We start from the raw sequence: 25603 nt of genomic DNA, 5'->3' as shown, positions 1-25603 counted from the left end.
GGCCCCAACGGTTCTGTGCTGAAAAGAAAGTTACTATTTTCCCGATGTCACTAACAGTGGAAGAGCTACAGGAAAGGTTCCGTGTTCATGGCAGCCAGGCGGGCCCCTGTGGATGGCTGTCAGGTGCAGATGAGCACCTGTGGGCTGCCAGGGTCCTCCTCCTCAGAGGGGAGGCAGCCAGGAAGTCATGGAACTCATCCAAGAAATGTTCTGGATACAGAGCTTCCTCTAGGCCCCGCTTGGGATAGGGTGGTTTGCTTACTAACTACTTGCAAGTTACTTCTCAGATTGCTCAGCCATTCTATTTGGAATCACTTTTTTAGAACTGAGGGATCAATTTTTCCGAGTGACTATCTCATTCATCAGGCCCAGCCTGAGACCTTTTCAGCTTCCTTTCAGACTCCAGCCACTCTCAGTGGGTCTGGCCCACTCCATTTCCATTTTGCTTTTTGTAGAGGCAAGAGGGAAGATGGAAATAGTCTGGTTAAGGCTAGAAAGTGTCAGGCTGTTCCTGGAACCTCTATTCAGTTGGAAGAGTGGGACAACCCCATCGGGTACCACGCCGTCAGTCTTGATGTGGAAGACCCAGCTGATGGAGGGTAAGGCGGCTGATTTCTAAGTAGGAGGGCAGTGGGTGCAGGGGGTGTGAGCCTCTATGCTCCCCACCACTGAACATCTCTTTTAACCATCTTATATGCTTAAAAAGGTAAAAAAAAAACCAAAACCTAACATGGGGCATAGGTGCCAAGGAAAAGTATAGAATTTCAGGGAGAACAGAAACTTGCTTTGGATTCAGTGCTCTTTTGTGGCAGAAAGAGATAAGGACGGCGATGTCTCTAGACCCTCTGGATTCCCAGTAGAAAACCATAAGCAGGTTTGGAAAAAGGAATTCTCTTCTTTAAACCGGAGTTCAGTAAAAGAACAGATCTTTTCTTCTCTCTGGAGACTGGCTTTCTGAAAAATAGGATAAGCATGATGAGGAAGAAGCCAGCTTGGGGTCCAAGGAGCCCAGGTTTGAATCCGGACCGACCTCACCACTCCTAGCTGTGTGACCTTGGGCAAGTTACCTAGCCTATCTGAGCCCCACTTTCCTCATCTGGTAAATGGGAATACTAATGATACCTACCTCCTACATGAGTTAGACACATGTAAAGCCCTTAGAACAGTGTGTGGCACAGATATGTTCAATAAATATTAGCTCTTATTTTGTTAAAGAGGCAGTGCCTTTATAGGGAGTAGAATCATTGTGGGGTCACGCTGCAGCTTAGCTTAGTGGGTAAGACCAAGGACAGAGAAAACTGACTCTGGCACTTACCTTGACTTTGGGCAAGTTACTTAACCTCCCTAAAGCTCCATGTTCCCATCTGTGAATGAGGATAAAAACAGCACCCGCGGTGTAGGGAGCTATTGGTTCTTATTTTGCCTCACTTCCATGGTTCTTGTCATTCTCACCTTCTAATGACCTTTAGTTCATGCCACTTCAGCCAGCCATTTGCCATAGTCACACGCTAGACCTTGTCATGGCCTACACAGGTGGCATCCTTGCCATCTCAATTTCGAACATCCACTCTCCAACCACCATGTCCCAATGTCACTGGCTTACATAGTCTTATCACCGCATTTTATATAACCTCATCCTCCAATCCATCAACCTCCACTACCCGGCACCTTCCATCTGCCTCCATTTCCTTCTCTGAGCAGCGTACACGCCATGGTCCCTTGTTACAATCACTCGCTTGCAAATACCCTCAACTCCTTTTCCTCTTTCTCCACCCATCGCACTCACTCGTCAAAATCTCAACCCTGGATGGGCCTCACCGTTTGCCTTCTCTGCATTACACTAACCCAATAGCACTGGCAAAAATCACCCGAGCCTGTTTCCACGTAAACTCGTGATCTCAGCCTTCATAGTTGACTGAGAAGAGAGAAATCGTTTAATTAGTACATTTCAGACTCCCCACAAACAAGCCTGCAAATCTACTTGCATCTGTGTCCTTATTCTCCTTCTTTTGTCTGCTTTCAATGGCAGAAGGACCCCTCCTCTTAGCAAATGTCAGTACTTCCACATGTCCCTTTCAAAACTTCTCAGTGACTTCAACCATGAATTTATCCTCATCCTCCTCTGTCATCCATCTCTTCATCTTTGTATGGGCTCTAATATTTGCCTTCTTTTAAAAAAAAGACCCACTCCACTCCACTAGTCTCCGTAGCTACCACCTTACTTCTGTTCACCCCCCTCAATGCTACGCTCTCCGAGAAGCTACTGGCATTTACTGTCTCCACTTCCTCATCTCCCATTCCCTCTTCAACCCACCCGACCTGGCTTCCGTCCACACGCTATAACGAAAACTGCTCTTAACTAGGTTATCAAAATCTTTGGTGCCACATCCGATAGAAATTTCTCTGGTCTTCTCTTATTTGATCTCTCGGAAGCCTTTGACACAGTTGATCATGCTCTCTGGAAACTTTCTCCTCTCTGCGTTTCTGTAACACCACACGCTCCTGGCTCTCCTCCCACCCAGGGACCGCTCCTTCTCAGTATCATCTGCTGGGTCCTCATGCCCTCAACTTGTAAATATTGGCACACTCCGAGACTCTGTCCTCTGCCCTTCTCTCTTCTCTGCCTGGGTGATCATTCAATGGCTTTCAATGTCATTTTATACTGAACAATCTCAAAAGTTTATCCAGACTCCCCTCTTGAACTCCACACTTACATACACAACTGTTGAAGAGGGATATCCGCTTGCATGTCTTGTAGGCACCCAGACTGAACGTGGTCAGAGTTTTGTTCTCCTACAATCTTCCTCATTTCCATACATGTACCAGTATCCACCCAGCTGCTCAAGCAGGAAACCCAAGAGCTAAACCCCCCGAATAGATCTCAAATACATTAACTTCATTTGGCCTCCACTGCTGCCATCTGATCCAGGCTACCATTCTATGCTTCTGGCCTCCTAACTGGTCTCTTTTCTTTATTCCCATCCCTTTCTCCAGTCAGTCCTCTCCACAGCAGGCTTCTGTGACCTTATTAAGTGCAAATTGGGGGCTTCCCTGGTGGCGCAGTGGTTAAGAATCCGCCTGCCAATGCAGGGGACACGGGTTCGAACCCTGGTCCGGGAAGATCCCACATGCCTCAGACCAACTAGCCCGCGAGCCACAACTACTGAAGCCCGCGCACCTAGAGCCTCTGCTCTGCAACAAGAGAAGCCACTGCAATGAGAAGCCCGCGCACCGCAAGGAAGAGTAGCCCCCACTCACCGCAACTAGAGAAAGCCCGCGCGCAGCAATGAAGACCCAACGCAGCCAAAAATAAATGAATAAAATAAATAAATTTTTAAAAAATACTTAAAATAAATAAATAAATAAATAAATAAATGCAAATTGGCTCACACTTCAAACCCTTCCATGGCTCACTGAGTCACTTAGAAGAGAAAATCCAACCTCCCACCATGACCCAGAAGGCCCTGTGTCACCTGGCCCCAGTCGACCTCTCCAGGCTGTGCTCTGGCCCATTCCTCACTCACTTCCGGGCCTGGGCAGGGCAGCTCCCTCCATCTCCACCCCAGCTCTTCCTAAAGCTCACTTTACCCCTCACTTCATTCGGGTCCCTGCTTGCACATCACTTCCACACAGAAGCCTCCCTTGACCACTTTATCCAAAGTTGGCCTCCATCTTTCTCTATTTCAACACTTGGTATGCTTCCTTCATACTTACCATAACTTGCAAATATTTTGTTTTGTCTTCTTTACTTTTTTTTTGGTGGAATCTACCTTCCCCACTAGACTATTAACTCTCTGGAGAGCAGGGACCAAGACAGTTTTATACACTATTAGATTTATATATGTAAATAAAAGAGCACCGTGTCTGGCAAATAGCAATGTCAATATTATTATTACCTGTAAAAACTGAAGAAATGTACAATGAATCAGTGTCTATTTCTACAGATTAAAAAAAATCAAATTCACTAAAACTTTCGGCACCACAGTTTTGGGGAGTCCCCTCCAGAAAGGTCTCTCCAACTAACTACCCTTCCAGCAGATTGCTCTTCTCTCCACAAGGTCTCTGCCTCACGGGTGTGGGACACCTGCATGAGGGGACTAGGCCATATTGGAGGGGAAGGAGGGGACTCGGCCTTCCTTCGTTTGACAAATATTTATCTGGGATCTCACAGAGGAAATCTTTCAGAACTACCAAAATCCTTCCTGAAAGGTTCACCCAGCTCACTTCAAAATCAGGTTAATATATGGGAATTCCCTGGTGGTCCAGTGGTTAGGGCTCAGCGCTTTCACTACCAGGGCCTGGGTTTAATCCCTGGTCGGGGAACTAAGATCCCACAAGCCGCGCGGGCAAAAACAAAACCCAAAAAAACCCCAAAAAACCAAGCCTCCCCCAAAATCAGGTTAATATAAAATATATGAAGAATCAAACATATAAAGAGGCGACCGAGTCCCACGCCAAAGCTACCAACCAGGAAGTGATGGCACAGAATCTGGGCATTTCACGAGCTCCCCTGTGGTTCTCAGCATCAGGCAAGATGGGGAAACTGGCAGTGTGCTCTCTTAAGAGCATGGGCTTTGAAGGGGTTTCCTGGTCCTTTTATCCACCTAGGAAGTCACCCCCTTCCCAGTCCCCACGCGCTGCTGCCTCCGCTGCCCAAAGCCACAGCTGCAGACTAGCCAATGGGGATGGGGGCTATTGGCATAGTCAGGTACCCATTTCCCACCTCCTGTCAGCTACTCTCTGCATGGAAGGCTCATCCCCTTGGCCCTTTCTCAAGGTAATACTGCTCCTTTGCATGCTTTCCAAGCCTTCTGCACCCACTCCTCTTATTCCAGGATAGTGTCCTGGCCACAGATGGACAGTGAACCCATATACAGTGAAACAACCGTACCAGTTGCTAACCTTCACTGTTGTACACTTGATTTAAGTTGGAATTGTTTTGATGATTTATGTTTAGTGTAATTTTCAATGTTGATGATTGTAGGACACTGCAAGAGCAGAGAGATAATACCTCTGCTGCTTGCTGCTGTGTGATCTTAAGGCGAGTCCTTTCACCTGTTTGAGACTCAGTCCCCTCATCTATAAAATGGGCATATTCATTCCTTCATTCAGTCAGTCAATCCCTATTTACTGGATACCTCTTGTATAAGGCATCTAGGATGTCCTCATACATGTGTCACAAGGTCGTTGTGGGGACTGAGCGGGATACAGTGTGTGGGATCTGGCTCACAGCCGTCACCCACAGGTGGTGTTGCTGTTAATTTGGGCCTATGAACAACTGAAATCATCAAGTTTTTAGTAATTCTAAGGCTTACAATTTTTAAATGTATAGACTCTTAACAAGTACTTAGGAGACTTGATAACCCTGATATCACTCATTAGAAGGCCAGCAGAGCTCACCCCCTCAGGCAAAGACTTCCATGAAGCCTGACAAAGCCGTGCTACCTTAAATCTACCTCCTCACTTGGGCACCGCCCATTCCTCCCTGAGGGTGATTTGCGGCTTGTTTGTTTGTTTCTGTTTTACAAAATGGCGTCAAACAAAATTAATTTGTACTCTATTGGCAGATAGATTTTTACCATTTCCTTTTTCGATGTTCTTTTATTGTTTCCAGCATCTGTGCACTCATTCACTTGACACGTATGCACTGACCTCTGCGCCAGGCACTGCCGCAGGTGCTAAGGGTGGGGTGGTTCACCCCTCAAAGCTTCGGCCCTCAAGGAGCGGACATTCTAGGGAGGCCTATATATCGTGCTCACCCCCACTCCACACCAAACTGTAAAGTGCCTGAGATCTGGGGCCGTGGTGGCAGCTCTTGCCTTGATGCCTCTCAAACACACAGCCGAGAACAGCTGAAGGCCCACAGGATGCCCTCCCAAAAGGCACTTTTTGCTGCCTTTTGTTGTGCCGGGCTCACTGGAGCTAATTTCCATTAGAATGTAAATTCTAAGCATTTACATATATTATTTCAATTAATCCTCACGGAAACCTGATGAGGTGGGCATTATTTTAATCCTCATTTTATAAATGAAGCCACTGAGGTATGGACAGGTGAAGAAACGTGGTTAAGTTCCTAAAGCTGGTAAGTAATGAAGCTGGATTCGACACCAGGCCATGAAAATCCTCATGTCAACCCCCGAGATTGTCCTCATTTGGCAGTTCTTACTGACATCACTTTCAAGTTGAGCGTGGGCCCAGAGTCCTAGCCTTTGGTATCAGGTGGCATTTTGTCTGACTGCAGAGTCCCGGGGTGGCCCTATGTTCTAGGCTGAAAACTGAACATCTGGGAAAGAGCAGGCTAACCCTCATGAATTTGTTCATTTTCCTGCGTCACCTTGCTTATCTCACTTAAATCCAGCTCAAAGAACTCAATAGAGTTGCTTTTATAGCCAAATTAGAAAATGGGCAAAACAGTTTACAAGATACCAAGTGCACGGGCTCTTTGAGACCAAAATGAAACCTATTCTAGGGATGAAAATACTAAATAGAAATGGGGGTCATTTCAGTTGCTGGAGATCCTGGTTTTTATGCTACGGGTTTGTTCTCAGGATACAGAGACATGCTATCAAAGGCAGAAGCAGATACTTACTTTCAACTGCAAGGCTGGCACTGGCAGGTCCACCATCAGGGGGGAAATAGATTTTTTTAACTAGGAAAGAAGAAAACGATTGGGAATGAAATCGGGGACTGGGTTAGAAAGTGCCCAGTAGCCCCCCCATGGACCCCAAATCTCCTGGTCCTCAGTTTATAGACACCTGACATTTTATCAGTTGCTACAAAAACAGAGAAGCTTCTGTTTTGAAGGCCCTTTGGGTTTTGTTCCTATCTTACAGGCAATGTTTCTGATCAAGGGTCACTGACTTCCTCAACAGATCCTGGACCATCGGTCACCAATTAATCTGACAGATACCTGCATTAGGAGGAGAGTCTAAAGAGTCAGTAGCAGTCGAGACTTTAGCGATCAACATTTGTTTGAGAATGTGTCTAGAACTTTCGGGAATTGGATAATGCCTGCATGGTGGCTTTGCCATGATGTGCCTGGCATATAGTAGATGCTCACTAAATCTTTGCTGAATTGGATTTGAACTGCACAGGCTTGTTATGTTTCGGTGGTGATGATTTGAGCCATCTGTGTTCTAACCATCTGTTGAGACACGGCTCTGCTGTGTGTGTGCACAAGCATATATACACAGTTGGCCTCATCTGTCCCTCTGAATCCAGCAGGAGCAGATTTTTGAAAAAGAGTACTAGGGTGGGAATTCTCATAGGTTTCCCAAGCATGACATTTTTATGATTTACTCTTTAGGTACATTCCTAATCAAACTCTGGGAATGATGGAGCGGTATTTTAATGGGAAATTGGTTTTCGACATTAGGATGGAACACAGCACCTGACTTAGGTAGGGCTAGGCTGAACAGGCCCTTTGTGTAATATATATACTTAGTTCGGAAGTAAAAGCAGCTTCTAGCAATTTCTTTCAGGCATGGAACACTAGAACCAGATACGTATGGACCAGGGAGCTGTAAAAGAAAATTCATCCAGGGTACCGAAAGCCAGAGGATTAAATATCTGTGGGGTGAGTGAGTAAATGAAATAGCGAATGAGCCTTAAGGATGCTTTCGTTTGTGGAGGGGTGTGGGTCTGGGAGCAGAAGCCCCAGACAGTCAGGCACCGTGACGCTCTCCAGGCAGCAAGGGGGCTGCCTCCACAGTCACTCTGAATTTTAATGTGTGGAGCAGATTGTTGGTATAGATGGCCCTTGCTCTTGCCTAGGAGTCTGGCATTATTGCAAGTTGCCAACCTGTTTGGAGGATAGAGTTTTGAGCCTGTAGGTATATCCCTGAGTTCTGTCTTACACATGGATTATTTGGCACTTCACAGTGAGGTGAATGCAGGACCTTAAGATTTTAGGCAGCAGCCCATTTTTCTAGGGTAAGTCCAAGTCAGCAGACCAGGGTGAATACTCTGAACCAAGTGCATCTGGCTGGCTATCTATGCAACCCTTTAGTCGTTAAACGGTGACTATCGACGCAGCCTAGTGAAGACAGATGGAACTTAAGCAAAACATTCTGTCCCTCAGAAGCCCCATAGCTGGAGTGGCAGCAATTAGTCTTCACATCTCATCTCACGCCAACTCACTCGCAACCACAACCGATCAGAGGCAATCCTCCAAGTATTTGGAGGCATTTCCTTACAGTGGGCTGAGCCGGAAGGCAGGTTGAAGAGCAATCCCATGCTTCCGGACGTCTGGGCAGAGTAGCCATCCTCCCACGAGGCAGATTCCTGAGGACGGGTTAGGCATCTCTCTGGCTGGAGGAGACTTAGGAGGGGCTCATACTTCCCATCAGGCTGGGGCTCTGGAACCAAGTGCCCAGTGGAAAAGGCATGAGGGTAGCCAGGCTCTGGGAAGCTGGAGCTGGCGGGGGAGGAGAAATGCCTCAGCTCGCCAGGCTGAATGGAAGGGCTCCCGGTCAGGGACACTGGATACTGATCCATAGCCATGGGACCAGATCCACTCAAGCTGCAGCTGGCGGCACCATTTGCAAAAGATACTTCCGGCTGTGGCTTTGTCCACTGAGAAGAGAAACGCCACTGATTTGGAGGCATGTCACTATCTGGGAAGGAAAGATTTAGAAGACAGGTTCATGTATTGTTTTCAAAATGGAATTAGCTTAATTTATTTCTGATTAATATATACTATTTTTTAATGTGAAAAAAATGTAGAAAAGGTAAAAAAAAAAATCACTCTAAGCATAGTATCCAGAGACTGCCATTGTCTCCCTTTAGGTGTACTTCTTTCTAAGATTTGTTTCTATTCATGTATGCATTGTTTTCACATCACGTATTGTTTTTAAGGTTACTTTTGCATCATTAAAATATCGCAAACATCCTCCCATAGCAAAGAATAGAGCCAACACCAGCTTTTTAAATGGCTGCAGGTATCTCATCGTAAGGCAGTAACATGACTAACAAACGTGGTACTTGGGCAGCTCGGTTATTCCATTTTTTCAATTATATTAACAACACTGGGATGAGCATCTTCATATATACATCTTTGTACCCTCGTCCAACTAGCTCCTCAAGAAAACTTTTCTAGAAGTAGAATTACTTGATTAAAGGTGATTGGTGTTTGTTTGTTGCTGTTGTTTGGCTTTATTTTATAGCTGGTGTTTGGAATACACCGAATAGGACTCCACAGAACTTTACAAAGGGTTTAACACTTGCTTGCATCACACAACTCTAGGGATTGAAACCCCATTTTCAAGAGAGGTCTGGGGCATGGGGATGTTAAGAGACTGGACCAAGTTAGCAAAGCAGATTAGCCAAGTAGGGATCTGAGCTGGAGAGATCAGTGATGGGTAGGGAAGTGGTTGCTTGAACCTCTTCCTGCGAAAGCAAAATGCTCAAGGTCAAGCAGTGACTCAGTTTCTTCTTGCAAAGTTCTTGTGGACAAGCTAGTGGGGATGGAGTCTCCTTTGGTCTCAGAGACCCTATTCAAATTGTGCCTCTAACAGCTGCTGAATCAGAGTTCTCGAAGAGTCTCGGGCAGCTCATGACATGGACGGTTGTTTTTCCCATTCTCAACACCCACTCAGGCAGGGGGGGAGGAGGGAGAGAGCGAACTCTGGCAGATGGTGCTTAAAGCCTGGAGGTTCTTGTCTATCCAAGATAATGAAGGGGGCGCGTGGGTGTGGCTGTCTGGCCCCCTCCGCCTCCTCCTGCGCCTCTCGCAGTGCTCCTGAATGTTCAGTTTGCCTGGATTTTGTCTCAGAGGTCTGCCCAGTGATACTGGAGTGTCCCATCCACCACGGCAGCAAAACAAGCCCTAATCTACACGGCACAGATACTCTGCCCAACTTTTCCCATCGTTCACAAGAGATAGGTGACGGGTGGCTACTTTTAATGAAGCCAAGGGCAAGGAAACACATGAAGATTTGTTCCTGGGGAGGGATGTTACTTTTGCAAACTGATATCTGCGGGCTAGTAGCAATTCAGGGCGCTGTGTAGCACAAACAGAGTGATTAAGCTGACTTAGGCTAATCACTGTTTGTGCTTCATATTGAATGAGGGTACAGCATGTCCTAAGCACAAATGAGAAACAATGTGTAGCTTCTGATAGCTGGGCAGTTTCCATCTGAACTGGCTTTACAGATCTCATACATAGGACCTAGGTTTTGAACGCTTGAAAAGTGGAAGGCAAGGCCCCAGCGCGTTTTGAATATTTTTAAAAACTGCTTCCCTTCCAGAATTCTCTGAGTGAAATGTTAAGGGGAGTGGGTGGCGTGCCTCTGGCCAAGGTCACACTTGGTCACTGAGTGCACCGGAGCACAGTTTGGCTGGGAGTATGTGGCCCAATCCTGAAGTCACAACAACCCAATGGTGGGCCTTGGGTGGCCTGGGGAAAGCACCTGGCCAGAGCAGGCTTGGGTGCGGTGTCCCGTGGAGCAGAGACCCTAGATTTTGGTGGGCCTCTTTCTCAGGCTGCTTGGGCAAACAGCTTCCAGCAACCACGGCCATCTATCCTGGGGACCGCTGGAGTGGCTCCCGTTTGCCACTGCTAGAAGTGGCCCTGGTGACACTTCCTTACCCAAGATCCCCCTCTTAGTTACTTGGGAGATGAGAGGGAGCCCCAGGGAAGACTCTGCTGCCTTCTCAAACCCCAACCTACACTAATGAATGGAGAGCAGGCAAGGAACTCTTTGGGGACACTTAGGGAAGGCTGGATTTTTCTCATTCTTCTTTTTTTCCCTTCAAGGTGATACTAGGCAGTGTTTGTGAAATGTTAACCACCTCATATCTTGTGATGTCTTAAAGTGGATGTGGCTTTAGTCTTTTTTTTTAAATTAAAGTATAGGGCTTCCCTGGTGGTGCAGTGGTTAAGAATCCGCCTGCCAATGCAGGGGACACGGGTTCAAGCCCTGGTCCGGGAAGATCCCACATGCCTCAGAGCAACTAATCCTGTGAGCCACAACTACTGAGCCCACGTGCCACAACTACTGAAGCCCGCACGCCTACAGCCCGTGCTCCGCAACAAGAGAAGCCACCGCGATGAGAAGCCTGCGCACCACAATGAAAGAGTAGCCCCCGCTCGCCACAACTAGAGAAAGCCCCCGCACAGAAACAAAGACCCAAAGCAGCCAAAAATAAATAAATAAATTTATTAAAAAAAATTTAAAGTATAATTGGCTTACAATATTATTTTAGTTTCAGGTGTATTTTTAGAGATTATACTCCATACAAAGTTACTATAAAATATTGACTATAGTCCCTGAGCTGTACATTACATCCTTGTAACTTATTTATTTTGTACCTAGTAGCTTGTACCTCTTAATCCCTTTCTCCTATTTTGCCCCTCCCCCTCCCCCCCAGGCTGGATTTTTCTTTCAGTAGGAATACAGAAGGCTTCCATCCCCTCTACTCCAACTCTGAGCATCTAGCCCCAGCCTCTTAGTCCCATCCATGCCTCTAGCGTTCCTGAGGCCTCTGGTCCTAAGACCAGGTCCTGTTCAGAGAGCGCAAGTCTCCATTTCCCACCCTGCCCTTTTAGGGTGAAAATAGCGAGCTATTCTCTGGCGTCCTAAGCAAACCCAGAGGCGCCACCCATGCCACCCATAGACACTTCTGAGAACCCCAGAACCTTCTAGAAAGCATCTCCAGGCATCAGAGTTTGCTTCCACCCCAGAGGACACTCCCTCCACTCTACCCTTGCATGGTGGCCCCGTCTCCCTGTTCCAGACTAGTTTCTGGACACACCAACTTCAATGTCACCCCCTCAGAGAGGCTCTCCCTGAACTGCCAATGTCCAGGGTGTTAGCCGGCTACTCTCCGTGACTATGCCCTGCTTACCGCTCCACGGCATAAGCCTAACCTGTGATTCCCTCCTGCCTTCCTTCCCTCACTATTGGTCTTCCCCACTAGCCAGTAAGCTTTAAGAGGACTGAGATCCCTTCTCTTTTGTTCACCATCACATACTCAGGAACTTGCACAGTGCCTGGCACAGAGTGGGCCCCGACTAAACATTACTGTAATGAAGGCACACCCACATGTGTGCCCTCACACGTGCACAGGCATGCTGGCGCACACACACACATACATGCACACACACAGTCCCCACTGAATCCTTCTCTGTGGAGGGGAGCAGCACGCAGAGGGTCTAAGAGCACAGACTTTGAGGTCAGGCAGGCTGGGAGTCCAATCCCAGCTCTGCCACCTCCTATATGTGTGACACCGAGCATGTCCCCTCCCATCTCGGAGCCTCTTGGGGCTGTTGTGAGATGGAAGGGGACAATCCATGTAAAGCGCCTGGCATGGTGCCCGGGACCTAGTAGGCACTCAAGAAGTGAGAGCTGTCGCTGCCGTTACTATTAGTATTATTTTGGTTTAGAAATGCAGAGGAGGCTCACATTCACAGGTTTCTCTCCTGGTCTGCAACACTCCACAGAATCAACCGGGAAAAAACAAAATGGTAATGCACGAGGCCTGAGGAGCCTCTTTGCCCTCAGTCACCACAGAAGGGAGGGCAGGAAATGACAGAGCCAAGGAGCCTGGGAAACAGTGGCAGCCGCAGCGCTTCAGGGCTGACGTGGAGGATGGAGTAGCTATTGGCTATAAGAGATTTCAGAAGCCTTGGCTTGGTGTGTACATTCCCAGAAATAATCCATCAGAGGTGGGCAGGAACAACTGTAAATCTAGAAGAGCTTTTGTTTATTGAGCACTTACTATGGGCCAGGCTCTTTGTCTAGCATTCTGGATGCATCTCCCGTGAGCTTCACAGGAACCCAGATGAGAAAGTAGTGGTTAAACTAACTCGCCTAAGGCCACACATAGCTAGCAGGTATAGAGCTGGCTGATTCTCAGCCTCATACTTCATTCACCGGTTCTGTCTCCCATAATTGCAAGAATGCAGCAAGCCTGCGCTTTCACACACTCCCGTGGCTGGACAGGGGGCAGATGGGCATAACATTTCTGGGAGCAATTTGTCAGTAGCTATTGAAACCCTAAAATTTGAGTGGACTCTGATGCAGTCATTCTACTTACAGCAATTTATTTTAAGAATATAAGCAATGATGCCTGCAAAAATTGAGCTACAAGGATATTCAATGTGATATTTGCATATAGTGAAAGACTGGCAACAATCTAAATGTCTGAAAATTTTAACAGATTTGGTACATCTATAAAAAGGATACTCTTGAGCCATAAAATGATGTTGTAGTAGAACATGTAATGTCAATAAAGATACATATGGCTTATTGTCGGTTAAAAAACCAAGTTACAAGCCATGATGTGCAAAATGATGTTAGGTTGTAAAACTTAGTATGCGCGCATAGATGCACATGTGGTTTTGTGTCCTGAATGCTTCTCTGTGTTTTCTAAAGTTTCAAAACTTGACACATTATCTTTGTGATTAGAAAAATTTAGTTAAGTAAAAACTTATGAACCCACTTGACTCAGTGAACCTGTCACAGCTGCGAAATAATTGCCTGATTACCTTCCACCTATCTTCTCTTCCTTTCTTCTTTCTCCCCTGTCTCCACCTTTAATATAAATGCTGCTTTATGATGAACTTGAAGCCGAGATCCCTCTGAACACATACACATATCCTGCCCCACGAAGGTCCCAACTTTGACCTGCCTGATGTGCACACACTGACTCTCCCCTCTCTGCCATCTTGGCTGGTGGCACTTGTCTCTGATTCACTCATCCCAGAAACAAAGAGGATATTCTTTGTATTAGCCGATGGTTGAAATAACACCAGAGGCAGAGAGACAGCTTATGGAGGACAGTCCTGTTCCAGGGCACCCAGTTTGGGGAGGTGGGTCCTATTCAGTCCCATCCCCTCCTTCATGGCCTCCTGCCTGGGTTTCCTAGTCTTTTGCTGATTATCCAGGTTCCCTTTCCCAACTGAAAATAGGAGATTAAACATAGAAAGTGTACTAGTATTTTGAAAGTAGCTAAGAGCTCAGTATCTAGAATCAAATGATCTGGTTGTGAACAGCTGCCCCTTACTAGCTGTGGAATCTTGGACAAGTCATTTGCCTCTCTGAGCCTCAGTTTCCTTACCAGGAAAATGGGCATGGTGAGAATTAACCAATAGGTTGGTCTGAAGAGTCAGTAATATAATTCACGTGATAGCCCCTAGCAAAGGGTCTGGCACACAGGAAGTGCTGAATAAATATTAGTCATTATAAACATTATTAGTGAGAGTCCTAATAGGCATTAACTCTCTGGCTGGGGTGTTGTCAGGGTCTACAAAGGCAACATAGTGGAATAGTCAAGAGACTGATTCTGAAAAAAAAAAAAAAGAGAGAGACTGATTCTGGAGTCTGACTGACCTGGGCTTCATTCTCTATCACTCACTGGGCTGTGTGACCCAGCCCATCACTTACCCTCTCTGGGCTGCAGTTTCCTCCTCTGTAAAGTGAGGCTATTAATACCCATTGTAAAGTGGTTTTGTGAAGTACAACACGCATGTAGGAAAACGCACAAGTATAAGTGTGCAGCTGGGGGGAAAATTTTTTCACAAACTGGGTGATGAGCACCCAGATCAAGGAACAGAATATGACGGTCACTCCAGAAGCCCCCCTCAGCCCCCTTTCCCATCACTAAACCCCTCCAAATGTAACCCCTCTCCTGTCTCCTAGCACCATAGATTCTGTTTGCCCAGCTTTGACCCTTATCAATTGTAGTGGATTTTAAGGACTGAAGTGAATGCAGTTACAGCACAGCACCCGGCACCCAGTGTGGCTTCCTGTTAAGTTAGTGCAGAGTCCTCTCCCTCATTGGAAAGGAAGACACGAAGTCATCAGGGTTCACAGGGGCCATAAACAACTAGCATGACTATACCTCACATAGATATTCACAATAAAACAGAAACCCAAGACATGGAAGCAACCTAAATGTCCATCGACAGAGGAATGGATAAAGAAGATGAGATACACACACACACACACACACACACACACACACACGGAATATTACTCAGCCATAAAAAAGAACGAAATAATGCCATTTGCAGCAACATGGATGGACCTAGAGTTTATCATACTAAGTGAAGTCAGACAGAGAAAAACAAATATCATATGATATCACTTATACGTAGAATCTAAAAAATGATACAAATGAACTTATTTACAAAATGGAAACAGACTTACAGACTTAGAAAACAAACTTATGGTTACCAAAGGGGAAAGGGGAGGGAGGGACAAATTAGGAGTTTGGGATTAACAGATACACACTTCCATATATAAAACAGATAAACAACAAGGTCCCACTGTATAGCACAGGGAACTCTATGAACTATATTCAATATCTTGTAAGAATCTATAAGGGAAAAGAATCTGAAAAAGAATAGATCCATATATATGTATAACTGAATCACTTTGCTGTATACCTCAAACTAATACAACATTGTAAATCAACTATACTTCAATTAAAAAATTTTTTTTAAATAAAAAAGAAAGAAAGAAAGGAAGGAAGGAAGGAAGAAACCCAGCGTTTCTTCCCCACCCCGACTGGATTCTGGAGGGGGCAAGAGAAGGAGACTGGCTATAAAAGACCTCTGAGGGCTCAGGTTGTACGTATACCTTCTTCTCAGCAGCCCTTGAGCATGTTGCCAGGCCTAGGGCTGGGCTCGAGGCTGGGACAGGAAGAATACAGGGTGGTAGTGTACCAGAACCGTGACCCCAGAAATAGTAACTTCTGAAGCTTCTAGAGTTACCTACTCTGAAATCCCCAACGTCCTTCTTTTGAAAGGGAGATAATTCAAAGATACTTTCAGCTTGTGTTTTCTTTTCTACAAGTAGGGCCAGTATAAATTATACCTAAGTAAATAAAAACATAAGTTTGATTTGAGAAAAGCAGCCAGGAAATTCAACGGCATTTCCTAGCCATACGGGCCTCAGTGTTTGGGCTTTGCGTATTTGGCCTGACAGAGCACCCTTAGAATGTGGGTGAGCCCATGAATGGAAGCCTGTTCTCGGTGTGGCTTAGCTGGGGCCTCACTAGGGCCAGGCAGCTTGGGGCTGGCCTGCAGAGGCTGAGAGGATGCTAAGGGTCAGTAATGAAGGACCACTTTATGGATTTCCCACTATTTTCGAAGCTACGTGCATCTCATGTAACACTTCCAGTGAGAACAACTGGGGACACGCCTTCTTTCAGGGGACCCTCCCCGGAGGCAGCAGAGCTTATGAGAAACTTGACTCCTAACTGCGATGAGAGAGGCCTTGAGGAAGACGAGCTTTCTCCTTCATTTGTTCAAGCAGCCGGACGGACGAACATCGGCCTGGCCCCTACCACGCGCTGCGAGGGAGACGCAGCTTCACGGTCCCGGGATCTGTGAGACTCTCACACGGAAAACGCAACAACCCAGAAGGTAGGTGGAGAAGAAAGCCGCCTCTCTGTTTGGCCTGGGAAAGCTGGCTTGGGCAAGATACAAGGCCATGTCCAAGTTCCCTTGGCGGGCAGGGGCTTCGCAGAATGCAGAGCGAAGTCAGAAGGCATAAGAAACAGGGCAGCAGCCAGCCAGCAGAAGGCCCTGGACAACGTGGGGGCTGACGGGACGGGCCTGCTGCTTTGATCCTGATGTTCTGAAGGTGGGCCCTCGTACCCTCTGCAGCCATTCAAAAACATGCGTCAAGCCTTCACACCACCACCGCAAAAGTAACTACCACCTACATGGCATTTACTATGTGCCCCTTGACATGCGTTATCTCATTGATTCCTTCTCTAGTTCAATAATACTCAGTTTTACAGATGAGGGAACGGAGGCCCAGAAGGATGAAGTGCTGTGCCCTGAGATCACATGGCTCATCAATGGCGAAGCAGGTCCTGCCTCAGGCTGCCTGGTTCTAAAGCCATACACCAAATGAATCCCTCTCTACAGTGACTCCATCACTGACAGAATCAACACCTTGTGATCCAAGTCACAATTTCAGGGGGCTTCCCTGGTGGCGCAGTGGTTAAGAATCCACCTGCCAATGCAGGGGACACGGGTTCGAGCCCTGGTCTGGGAAGATCCCACATGCTGCGGAGCAACTAAGCCCGTGCACCACAACTACCGAGCCCGCACGCCACAACTACTGAAGCCCACGCACCTACGGCCCGTGCTCCGCAACAAGAGAAGCCACCACCATGAGAAGCCCGCGCACCACAACGAAGACCTGATGCAGCCATAAATAAATAAATTTATTTTAAAAAAAAAGAGCTCTACAAATCACAATTTCATTCATTCACGAAATATTTATTGAGCACCTTCCATGTGTCAGACATTAGGCTGGGTACTTGGAAAACATCAGTTAACGGATTGAGTCCCTGCTGCCACAGAATTCAGAGTCTAGGGGGTAGGAAGAGCTAAGAAACACATAAATATATAATATGCCACATGGTGACAAATGCTAAGAGAAATAAAACAGGGTAAGACAGAGAGTGACAGGGTGGAGACTTCTATTTTTGAAATAGATTGTTCAGGGAAGGCCTGTCTGAAAAGATGACATTCCCATGGAGACTTGAAGGAAGAAAGGGGAAGTCATGCAGTTATCTGGGGAAAGAGCATTTCAGGAAGAGGGGAGAGGACGTGCAAAGGGCCTGAGGCAGGACTGTACTTGTCACGTTCTACAAAGAGAAAGGAGGCTACACTGGAGTGAGGGAGGTGGGAAGTGGTAAGATATTAGATCAGAAAGATGACAGGGGCCCAGGCCAGGGAGGTCCCCATTAAAGACCTTGGATTGGATTCCAAGTGAGATGAGAAGCTACTGGAGGCTTTCAAACAGAAAAGTCATATGGTACGACTTTCAGTTTAATGGTATAGACTGAAGCGGGGCAAGGGCAGAAGCAGGGAGACCGATGAGAAGGCTACTGCAAAATTCCGGGGCGGGGGTGTGGAGATGGTTTCTCAGACCAAGGGGAGAGCAGTGGAGGTGAGGAGACGTGGTCAGAGTTCAGATATATTTTGAAGGTAGAACTTACAGAATTGTTCGAAGGATTGGGTGTGGGATATGAGATAAAGAGAGCAGTTAAATATGACTCCAATTAATTGGAAGGATGCAGCTGCCCCTTATGGACGGAGCAGGGTGACGGGGAGACTAAGAGTTCAGCTTGGGACCTGTTTGGTTTGAGATTCCTATTAGCTATGTGAAGTGAAGGTATCAAGTAGACAGCTGTGTAGATAGGTCTGAAATCCAGTCTGGGCTAGAGACACGCATTTGGGATTGATCAGCACATAGACGGTATTTATATAGATGGCATTTAACACCAAGAGACTGGAAGAGATCCCCTAGGGAGTGAGTGTAGAGAGAGAAATTGTCTGAGATCGGAGTTCTGGGGCCCTCAAATGTTTAGGAGTTGAAGCGTTGAAGAGGAGAGGACATCCAGCAAAGGAGACGGAGAAGGAGGGTAACCAGGAAGCCAGGAGGAAAAGCATGAGAGTGTCACATTATGGGATCCAAGTGAAGGAGGTATTTGCAAGAGGAGAGGGCGATCGACTGCAGCAAACGTTGCTGATGGCTCAGCTAAGATGAGGACAGAGAAGGACCGTTTGGCTTTGGAAAGTGGAGGTCCCCGGCTAGCCCGGATAAGAGTGGTTTCAAGGAGTGATGAGGATGAAAAACAGAGTGGAGTGGATTCCAGAGAGCAGGAGAGGAGAGGAAGAGGACGGAGAGGCCATGGACACCAGTTATGAGTCTTGCTGCAAAATGAAGCAAAGAAATGTGACGATAAGCCAAGAGTTGGTTTTATCTCAGGTTGGGTTTACAAGGCAAGCAGGATAGAAGAAGTGAGGGACTACGAATTGCTGGTGCTGACAAAGAAGGGATTGTAATATATCCAAGCCAAAGTGTTCAGAACTAACCCAGAGTCAGATAGCCAAAGTGGGCAGACTTGTCTAGGCATGAAGAATCTGGGGTCTTGCCCCTTCCCAGGAGCCAGTTAGATCCTCTGAATCCCACTTACCACATGTCAATTCCCCAAACGACTCAAGAGCAGCCATTCCTGCTGGTGCTCTAAAGTACTCAGCACAGCGTTAGACAGCACACCTCCCCGCTCTCCACCCAGGCCCTGGTGCCCAGTGTTTCCTTTAGTACCTGCTGCTGCTACACCCCCTTCCACATGTTTCCTGAAGTCCCAAGAGTCTCTGAGAAAATCACGTCACCTGACCGGAAAAGTTATTTCTAGGAGAGAAGCAAATTCTGAAAAGCTATATCGGCTAATACACCCACTCCCTGTCCAGACCAAAAGAGTCTGGCCAGCCAGAGCATTGGCGTCTGAAAGCAGAGGTCCCACTTGGAGGCAGGTCCGTCCTCCAATGCGAGCAGGGCATTCAGCGCGTGAGCGCGGCACCTTTTGACATAGTTGTCTTGAAATGTGTTTTGAGAAGAAAGAATGCTTATTATTAAAAAAAATTACCCAATATCTTGTACAATAGACACCCCTGATGCTGTTAAGGGTGGGGAGAGGGATGCCGCCAGACAGTTCATTTGCCTCCCTCTGGCCCTGCCCCTGCTCCCCAGAGCACCCACTATTAATTGAGAGGAGGCTGGGTGTACATGTGGGGGACACGCATGCTCTTATCACAAGTCCTTTGGTGTTCCTGACCTGTCATACAAAAGTAGTAGTAATAATAATAATAATAGTACAGATAATGGTGCTAATAATGAACAGTTGTGGCGCTCTTATTGTATACTGAGTAGTGAGCTCAGCATTTAACACAATTGAGGACATAAGGAAATAGGTATATCAATTTGATTAAAGTGTCCTTGTTTTTTTTTGGCCGTGCCACACGGCTTGCGGGGATCTTAGTTCCCCGACCAGGGATGGAACCCGTGTCCCCTGCAGTGGAAGCACAGAGTCGTAACCACTGGACCACCAGGGAAATCCCTAAACAGTGTCCATTTTCATGTGAAACTTCTGAGAAAAAGGTGTGACTTCTCACTAGACAGTGTGACGTGCCTTCAGCAAATATACACACGTCTAAGAGCATCGAGGGCATCAGAACTGGTCTTTCCGTGATAGCCTGATAGGTAATTCCAGCCCCACCCTCCCGACATGCTCACCATTCCTCAGGATCACATCTCCGCTCTGGCTGGAAGGGCTGAGTCCCTGGGGGCTCTTGACATTGCCCAGAGCTCTGGAGAAGTGTTCGTCCACTACGCTGCTAATGTCCCCTTGGAAATAGGTGAAAAGGACACAGCGGGAATTCCATTCAGTCTTGATAGGGCTCTGCATCTGGACAGCGGTCTTCCTCACTTCTTCCATCGTGACACAGGGGAGAGCTGCAGAGCAAACGCAACATGTCACTGGCACTCTTTTTCCAAGCGGCTTGGCTGTAGTTTGGAGAAGCAGCATCCTTGAGGGCGAGCAGTTTGCTCCTAAGGTTCAGGCTCTCTCACTGGGGCCCTGGGGAGCTGCACAGCTGCTGAGTAGTGTTCAGGAAACAAGACAGAGCTCTATGAAGTCCTGAAGGGATCCTCTCTTACAAATGAAAAAGATTGTCCGGGAGCATGATTAGAAGAGCATCAGGAAGTGAAAAAGAAAGAGAGAGAGAGAGGGAGGGAGGAAGGAAGAGAAAGAAAGAAAGGAAGAAAGAAAGAAAGAAAAGAAAGAAAGAGAAAGAAAAAGAAAGAAAGAAAGAAAGAAAAAGAAAGAAAGAAAGAAAGAAAGAAAGAAAGAAAGAAAGAAGGAAAGAAGGAAGGAAAGAAAGAGGGAGGGAGGGAGGAGGGGGAGGGAGGGTACACTGAGGCCAAAGAGTGGAGTAACTTGCCTTCTGGGGAAGTGCCTGCCTCCCCCGAAAACCACATGTAGATCCCCCTGAACAAGGGCACGAGTACCCCAGTAGAGCTTGGCTAAGCAATCCAGTGGGTACTGACAATTTCAGGTTCCCTAATAAGCACTGCTTTCCACCTTGGCGACTTCCATGCAGGAGCATCAAACACATCAAATTCTCCCTCCCCCCTGAAGCCATAATCTGTGTTCGATGGGGTCCTGCACCCACCCCCACCCCATCTTAGAAACTAGCAATTACAAACAACACCAGTTCTGAGGCCTCCAGACAGATATACTCGGCCCAGAGTCATTTAGAAAATGTCAGAGCTTTAAATCCAGGTCCAATTGACTTTGAATCCCATATTCTTTTTTTTTTTTTGGTTGTGCCGCATGGCTTGCAGGATCTCAGTTCCCCAATCAAGGATTGAACCCGGGCCATGGCAGTGAAAGCCCGGAATCCTAGCCACTAGGCCACCAGGGAACTCCCAGACAGATATACTCTGAAGCAAATGCAGAGAACACTTTTCACACTAATATTTTGTGGCAACATTGGGGAAAAGCACTCTGTTCACCACGCTTCCTCTGTGCCTAGAACGGTGCCTGCTGTCTAGCTTAATATTGAGCAAATGCTCAACAGCCGTTGGCTAAATTGCCTTAAACTTGGCCTCCATCATCGGAGTCTACCTGTGAGCTCCTTGAGGGCAGAGGCTGTCCTTTTGCACCCAGGCGGGGACAGGCACACAGTGGGCACTGGAGACAGGCCGTGGCCTTCCTTTACCAGGGAAGTAACCAGTCTGGGTGCTTCGTCACCTCTGGCCATCCAATCTGACTTGCCCTGTGCTCTGGCTAAAGACACCTTGAATCTATTCATTCTGATGCATATAATGCAAATGACTAGAGTTTAATAGCTCTTCTCCCTCTCTAGTCTCTGAGATCCTCGAGGATGGGGGCCATTTCTTATTCATTTCTTTATCTCTAGCACCTAACACTAAGTAAACAATGGGCTGAGTGATGAAATGCCATTTCGTGCAGTGAAAGTGCAGTGCAAGGAAATCACACCAGTTAGAGGTCAGAGGACCTGGGCTTGCCCTTGGCTGGGTGTGTGCCTTTGGGGAAAATCACAGGGCCTCTCTGGGCTTCAGATTCCTCTAGGGTAAAAGGAAGAGGTTGGGGTGTATGAATTCTGCAGGCTGTTCTTTTATGGTCCTGCCAGAAGTGCCAACAGATTATGATGAAACATTAGGAGGGAATCTGGCAGTGAGCAGAGGACTCTTACTTAAAAGTTCTCCTTTCGGAATCCTAGCCTCAGTCACAGCTGGATTCTGTTCTCCAGAAGCCTCTGATTGAGCATGTCAATCTGTTTCCCCCGGGTGACAACCATGCTAAGTAAGCATCACAGGTACTACCTGAAAAATGAATCCACTGTATCCTTATTTCAAAATACGTGGGAACAACCACTTTGAAAAACTGGCGGTTTCTTCTAAAGTTAAACGCACACTTACCATATGACCCAGCAATCCCACTTCTAGGCACATATAACCAAGAGAAATGAAAACAGATATCTGCACAAAGACTTTTACATGTTCTCAGCGGCTTTATTTATAACAGCCAAAAAGTGGAAACAACACAAATGTCCATCACCAGGAGAATAAACTAGCTGTGACACTTTCATACAATGGAATGTTCGTCAGCCATAAAAAGGCACAGACTACCGATCCACCCAACAGCATGGATGAATCACCAAAACATTAAGCTGAGTGAAAAAAGCCAGACACAAAAGACCACATATTGTATGATTCCACTTACATGAAACAGGCACAAATAATCTATGGTGATAAAAGTCAGAACAACGGTCGCCTGTGGGGTGGGGCTTCGAAAGGGGTGAGAGGGAACTCGTAGGAGTGTTGGAAATGTCTTACATCCTGAAGAGGGTGAAGGTTACACGTGGATGTAGACATTTGTCAAAACTCATCAAACTGTACACTTAAGATCTGTGCATTTCACTGAAGGCAAATTATTCCTCAGTGAAAAAGCACATATTATCGTCAGATACTTGGACTTGTAGAAATAAAGCAAAGGTGTAATCCTTGGGCACGTTATGCGGTAAGTCAAAGACAAGTACTGTATGATCTCACTTATATGTGGAATTTTCAAGAGGCAAACTTGTAAAAATAGAGAATAAAATGGTCGTTCCCGGGGATGGGGGGCAGGACCGATGTTGTTTAAGGAAACAAACATGCCATGAGTAGTGAATAAGCCCTAGAGCTCTACTGCACAGTGCAGTGAAAGTAGACAACAATATTGTATTATAATCATCAAACTTTCTAAGAGATTAGAACTTAATTATTTCAGCCACTAGAAAGAAAGGATAATTATGCATCATGATAGAGGTGCTAATTATAGCTACGATGGCAATCATATGACAATATATACATTTATCACATTAGCATGTTGTACACCTTAAATCTACAGAATGTTATACGTCAAATATATTTCCAAAAAATAGCAAATCAAATAAATAAATAAAGCGACAGTGTTATGAATGACGAAGTAATGATAAATGTGGATGCAGCCCTTCTTCTAAAGCGGCAGTTTACAGAAGACCTACTCTGTGTCGGAAGCTACAGATATACTTTCTCCAATCTTTACAACCTTCAAAGTAGGTATTCTTGCCCCCATTTTATAGATGAGCAAATTCAGGCTTAGAGAAGGGAAATCGAGGGCCCAGGCCACGCAGCTCGGTGGTGGCAAAGCTGGGGTTTGAACTCAGGTCTCCCTGACTTCAGTGTCTGGTCTTTTCTCACCATCCCTTTCTAACTACCTGGTGGGGCTAACCGTCCGTTCCCCTGCACGGGACTCGCGCCAGGACCCTACCCCAGCTCTCTGGCTCCCCATCGGGCATGCAGGCAGGCGGCCCGTGCGCTCTCGCACACATCTTCTGGAAGCCTGTACCGCAAGGGCCGCTTGGTGCCTTTGTGGGTTTTGCCCTCTTACCCTCTCATCAGTGGCGACTTCTCTAGCTCAGGCTTGACCCAGCCTGCCACCTCTCTTTGCTAAGTCTCCCTGAAGCCACGAAAAGAGCCGGCCGGACCCTTGGGACATCAGGCGGTGAAGCACGCTCCCAGCCCCCGTGGCCAGAGACCACAGGCTAGCTCCGTAGCGATAGAGCAGGTCAGAGCACCATCTCAGCCCCCTCACCCGGGGGGCTCAGACCTTACACAACTGCTGATCCTGAATAAACCCCAAGACCTAGCTGTGCCCCTCTCTTTTCCTCACCAAACACATGACACATACTCGAAAGGAAAGCCCTGGGTTACGTCTCTGGATCCAGCTGACAAGCAGTTCTCCGGACTGTACTCAGACCTCAGGGGAGAGGATCTGTATTTGCGGGCTATTCAAATTCTGAGAACTGTTATCTGGTTTACTTCTTTCATCCCCACACGAAGCCTCCTTGAGGGCTCTCTTCTTTATTCGGGAGTGAATTGGTGGGGTGGGTCTGACTTAGGAGAAGGGGGGCCGCAAAGCTGGAACTAAGAGGAGATCAACGAGGCAGAAGAAAGGGTGGGACTTTCCTAGCCAAGATGTTTCTGTATCGACACCTGGCTTTGTAGCGAAAGTCTCTTGCTGACAAAACCCTCGACCTTGGCCAAGTTTTGCCAGCTGTGCCGTTCGAACAGCAGAACTACAAAAGTCCACTGTAACTTGCAGTTTCCCCAACGCACAAAATATCAAGACACCAAGTAGGCATCAAAATACTTGCCCGTTCTTCTGCACAAATATTTTAACATGGAATCCAAGAGGAACGGTTTGACCTGACTCTACCAGGCTGCCTACCTTGACGTGCTCACCACCCTTCTGGGAAATGGTACCCAGCACCACGGCGGTGGGGTGGGGAGTCAAAGAGGTGATCACTTGGAACAAAAACCCCAAAGGGACCGGACTGTATCTCACTGAACAAAGCATGTGATGCCCTCCACCACCACCCCGCCCGCAGCCCCGATTCCTTCCCAGTTGAATTCCCATCCCTCCTGCCTCCCCCAAAGTCCCCACCTTCTCTTACCTTAATTCTCGACCATCGGCGGAGACGCAGGAAGATGCTGTGGCCGGGCAAACGTACCTTTTGATGGCCGGAGCCGCTGGCCCGTTTTAGAGCAGCTCAGTGCTGGCCTGAGCAGGGCCTGGCGATCTTGTGCCCTCCCCTTGCTACTTTCTACCCCTCTAGCAGAGCCTAAACGAGGCATTTCCTGCTAGCTATCTATTAAGAATGCAGAAAATGTACTCCAACAAGTCAATCGGGTTGGGCACCTGCAGGAATGAGGAAAATAGGTAGTTCTTTTTTTTTATTTCTTTCTTTTTGCATTAAAAAAAAAGCACTTAGCGATATTGTCTCTTAAAGTGGGCGGCCAATTGTTTGCCCGGAAACCACACACAGAGTAGTAATGTCTGAAGCCTCAGTGGTGGGGCTGGGATCCAAGTGATGTGACTTTCACTCTCTGGAACCGAGAGAAAGTTTGGCTGGTCTCTAGGTTCTTCCTCTCTCCCCTTGGGAAGAGAAGCGGAGCCCAGCCCCCTAGGATTCTGGACTTTCTCAGGCTTCCATGGGCCCAGAGGGATTGAGGACTTCTCCAAACTGGCAAGAGATGAGGCAGTTCAGGACTCCAGCTGCAGGTTTGGAGCAAAGGAGTCCCAGTCCTCGTTCTGAAAAATCTTCAATAGTACCTCAGTAAGTAGCACCATCATTCAGAGCCCAAAGCCTGGAGCCGTTCTTTTTTCTCCCATTCTCTGTTTCAATCATATTAATTTAACAGATATTTATTAAACACCTACTATATGCCAGGCACTATTCTGG

The 25603-nt window shown here is 47.0% G+C and overlaps 1 protein-coding gene across 1 annotated transcript; it reads right to left on the bottom strand.

Annotated features, from left to right (window-relative positions):
• Positions 1–240: 240 nt before the first annotated feature.
• Positions 241–24890, bottom strand: VGLL1 (vestigial like family member 1). The gene is made up of 5 exons (XM_057538705.1): positions 24815–24890; positions 20046–20264; positions 8196–8615; positions 6590–6649; positions 241–954 (listed from the first exon to the last, which is right to left on the bottom strand). Exons 2-5 carry the CDS (start codon positions 20245–20247, stop codon positions 911–913), a joined length of 726 nt encoding a protein of 241 aa, XP_057394688.1. The 5' UTR covers positions 20248–20264; positions 24815–24890; the 3' UTR covers positions 241–910.
• Positions 24891–25603: the final 713 nt, after the last annotated feature.

This window comes from Balaenoptera acutorostrata, chromosome X, assembly GCF_949987535.1.
Source record: "Balaenoptera acutorostrata chromosome X, mBalAcu1.1, whole genome shotgun sequence".
NCBI lineage: Eukaryota > Metazoa > Chordata > Mammalia > Artiodactyla > Balaenopteridae > Balaenoptera > Balaenoptera acutorostrata.
This window is presented reverse-complemented; position numbering and strand designations above follow the sequence as displayed.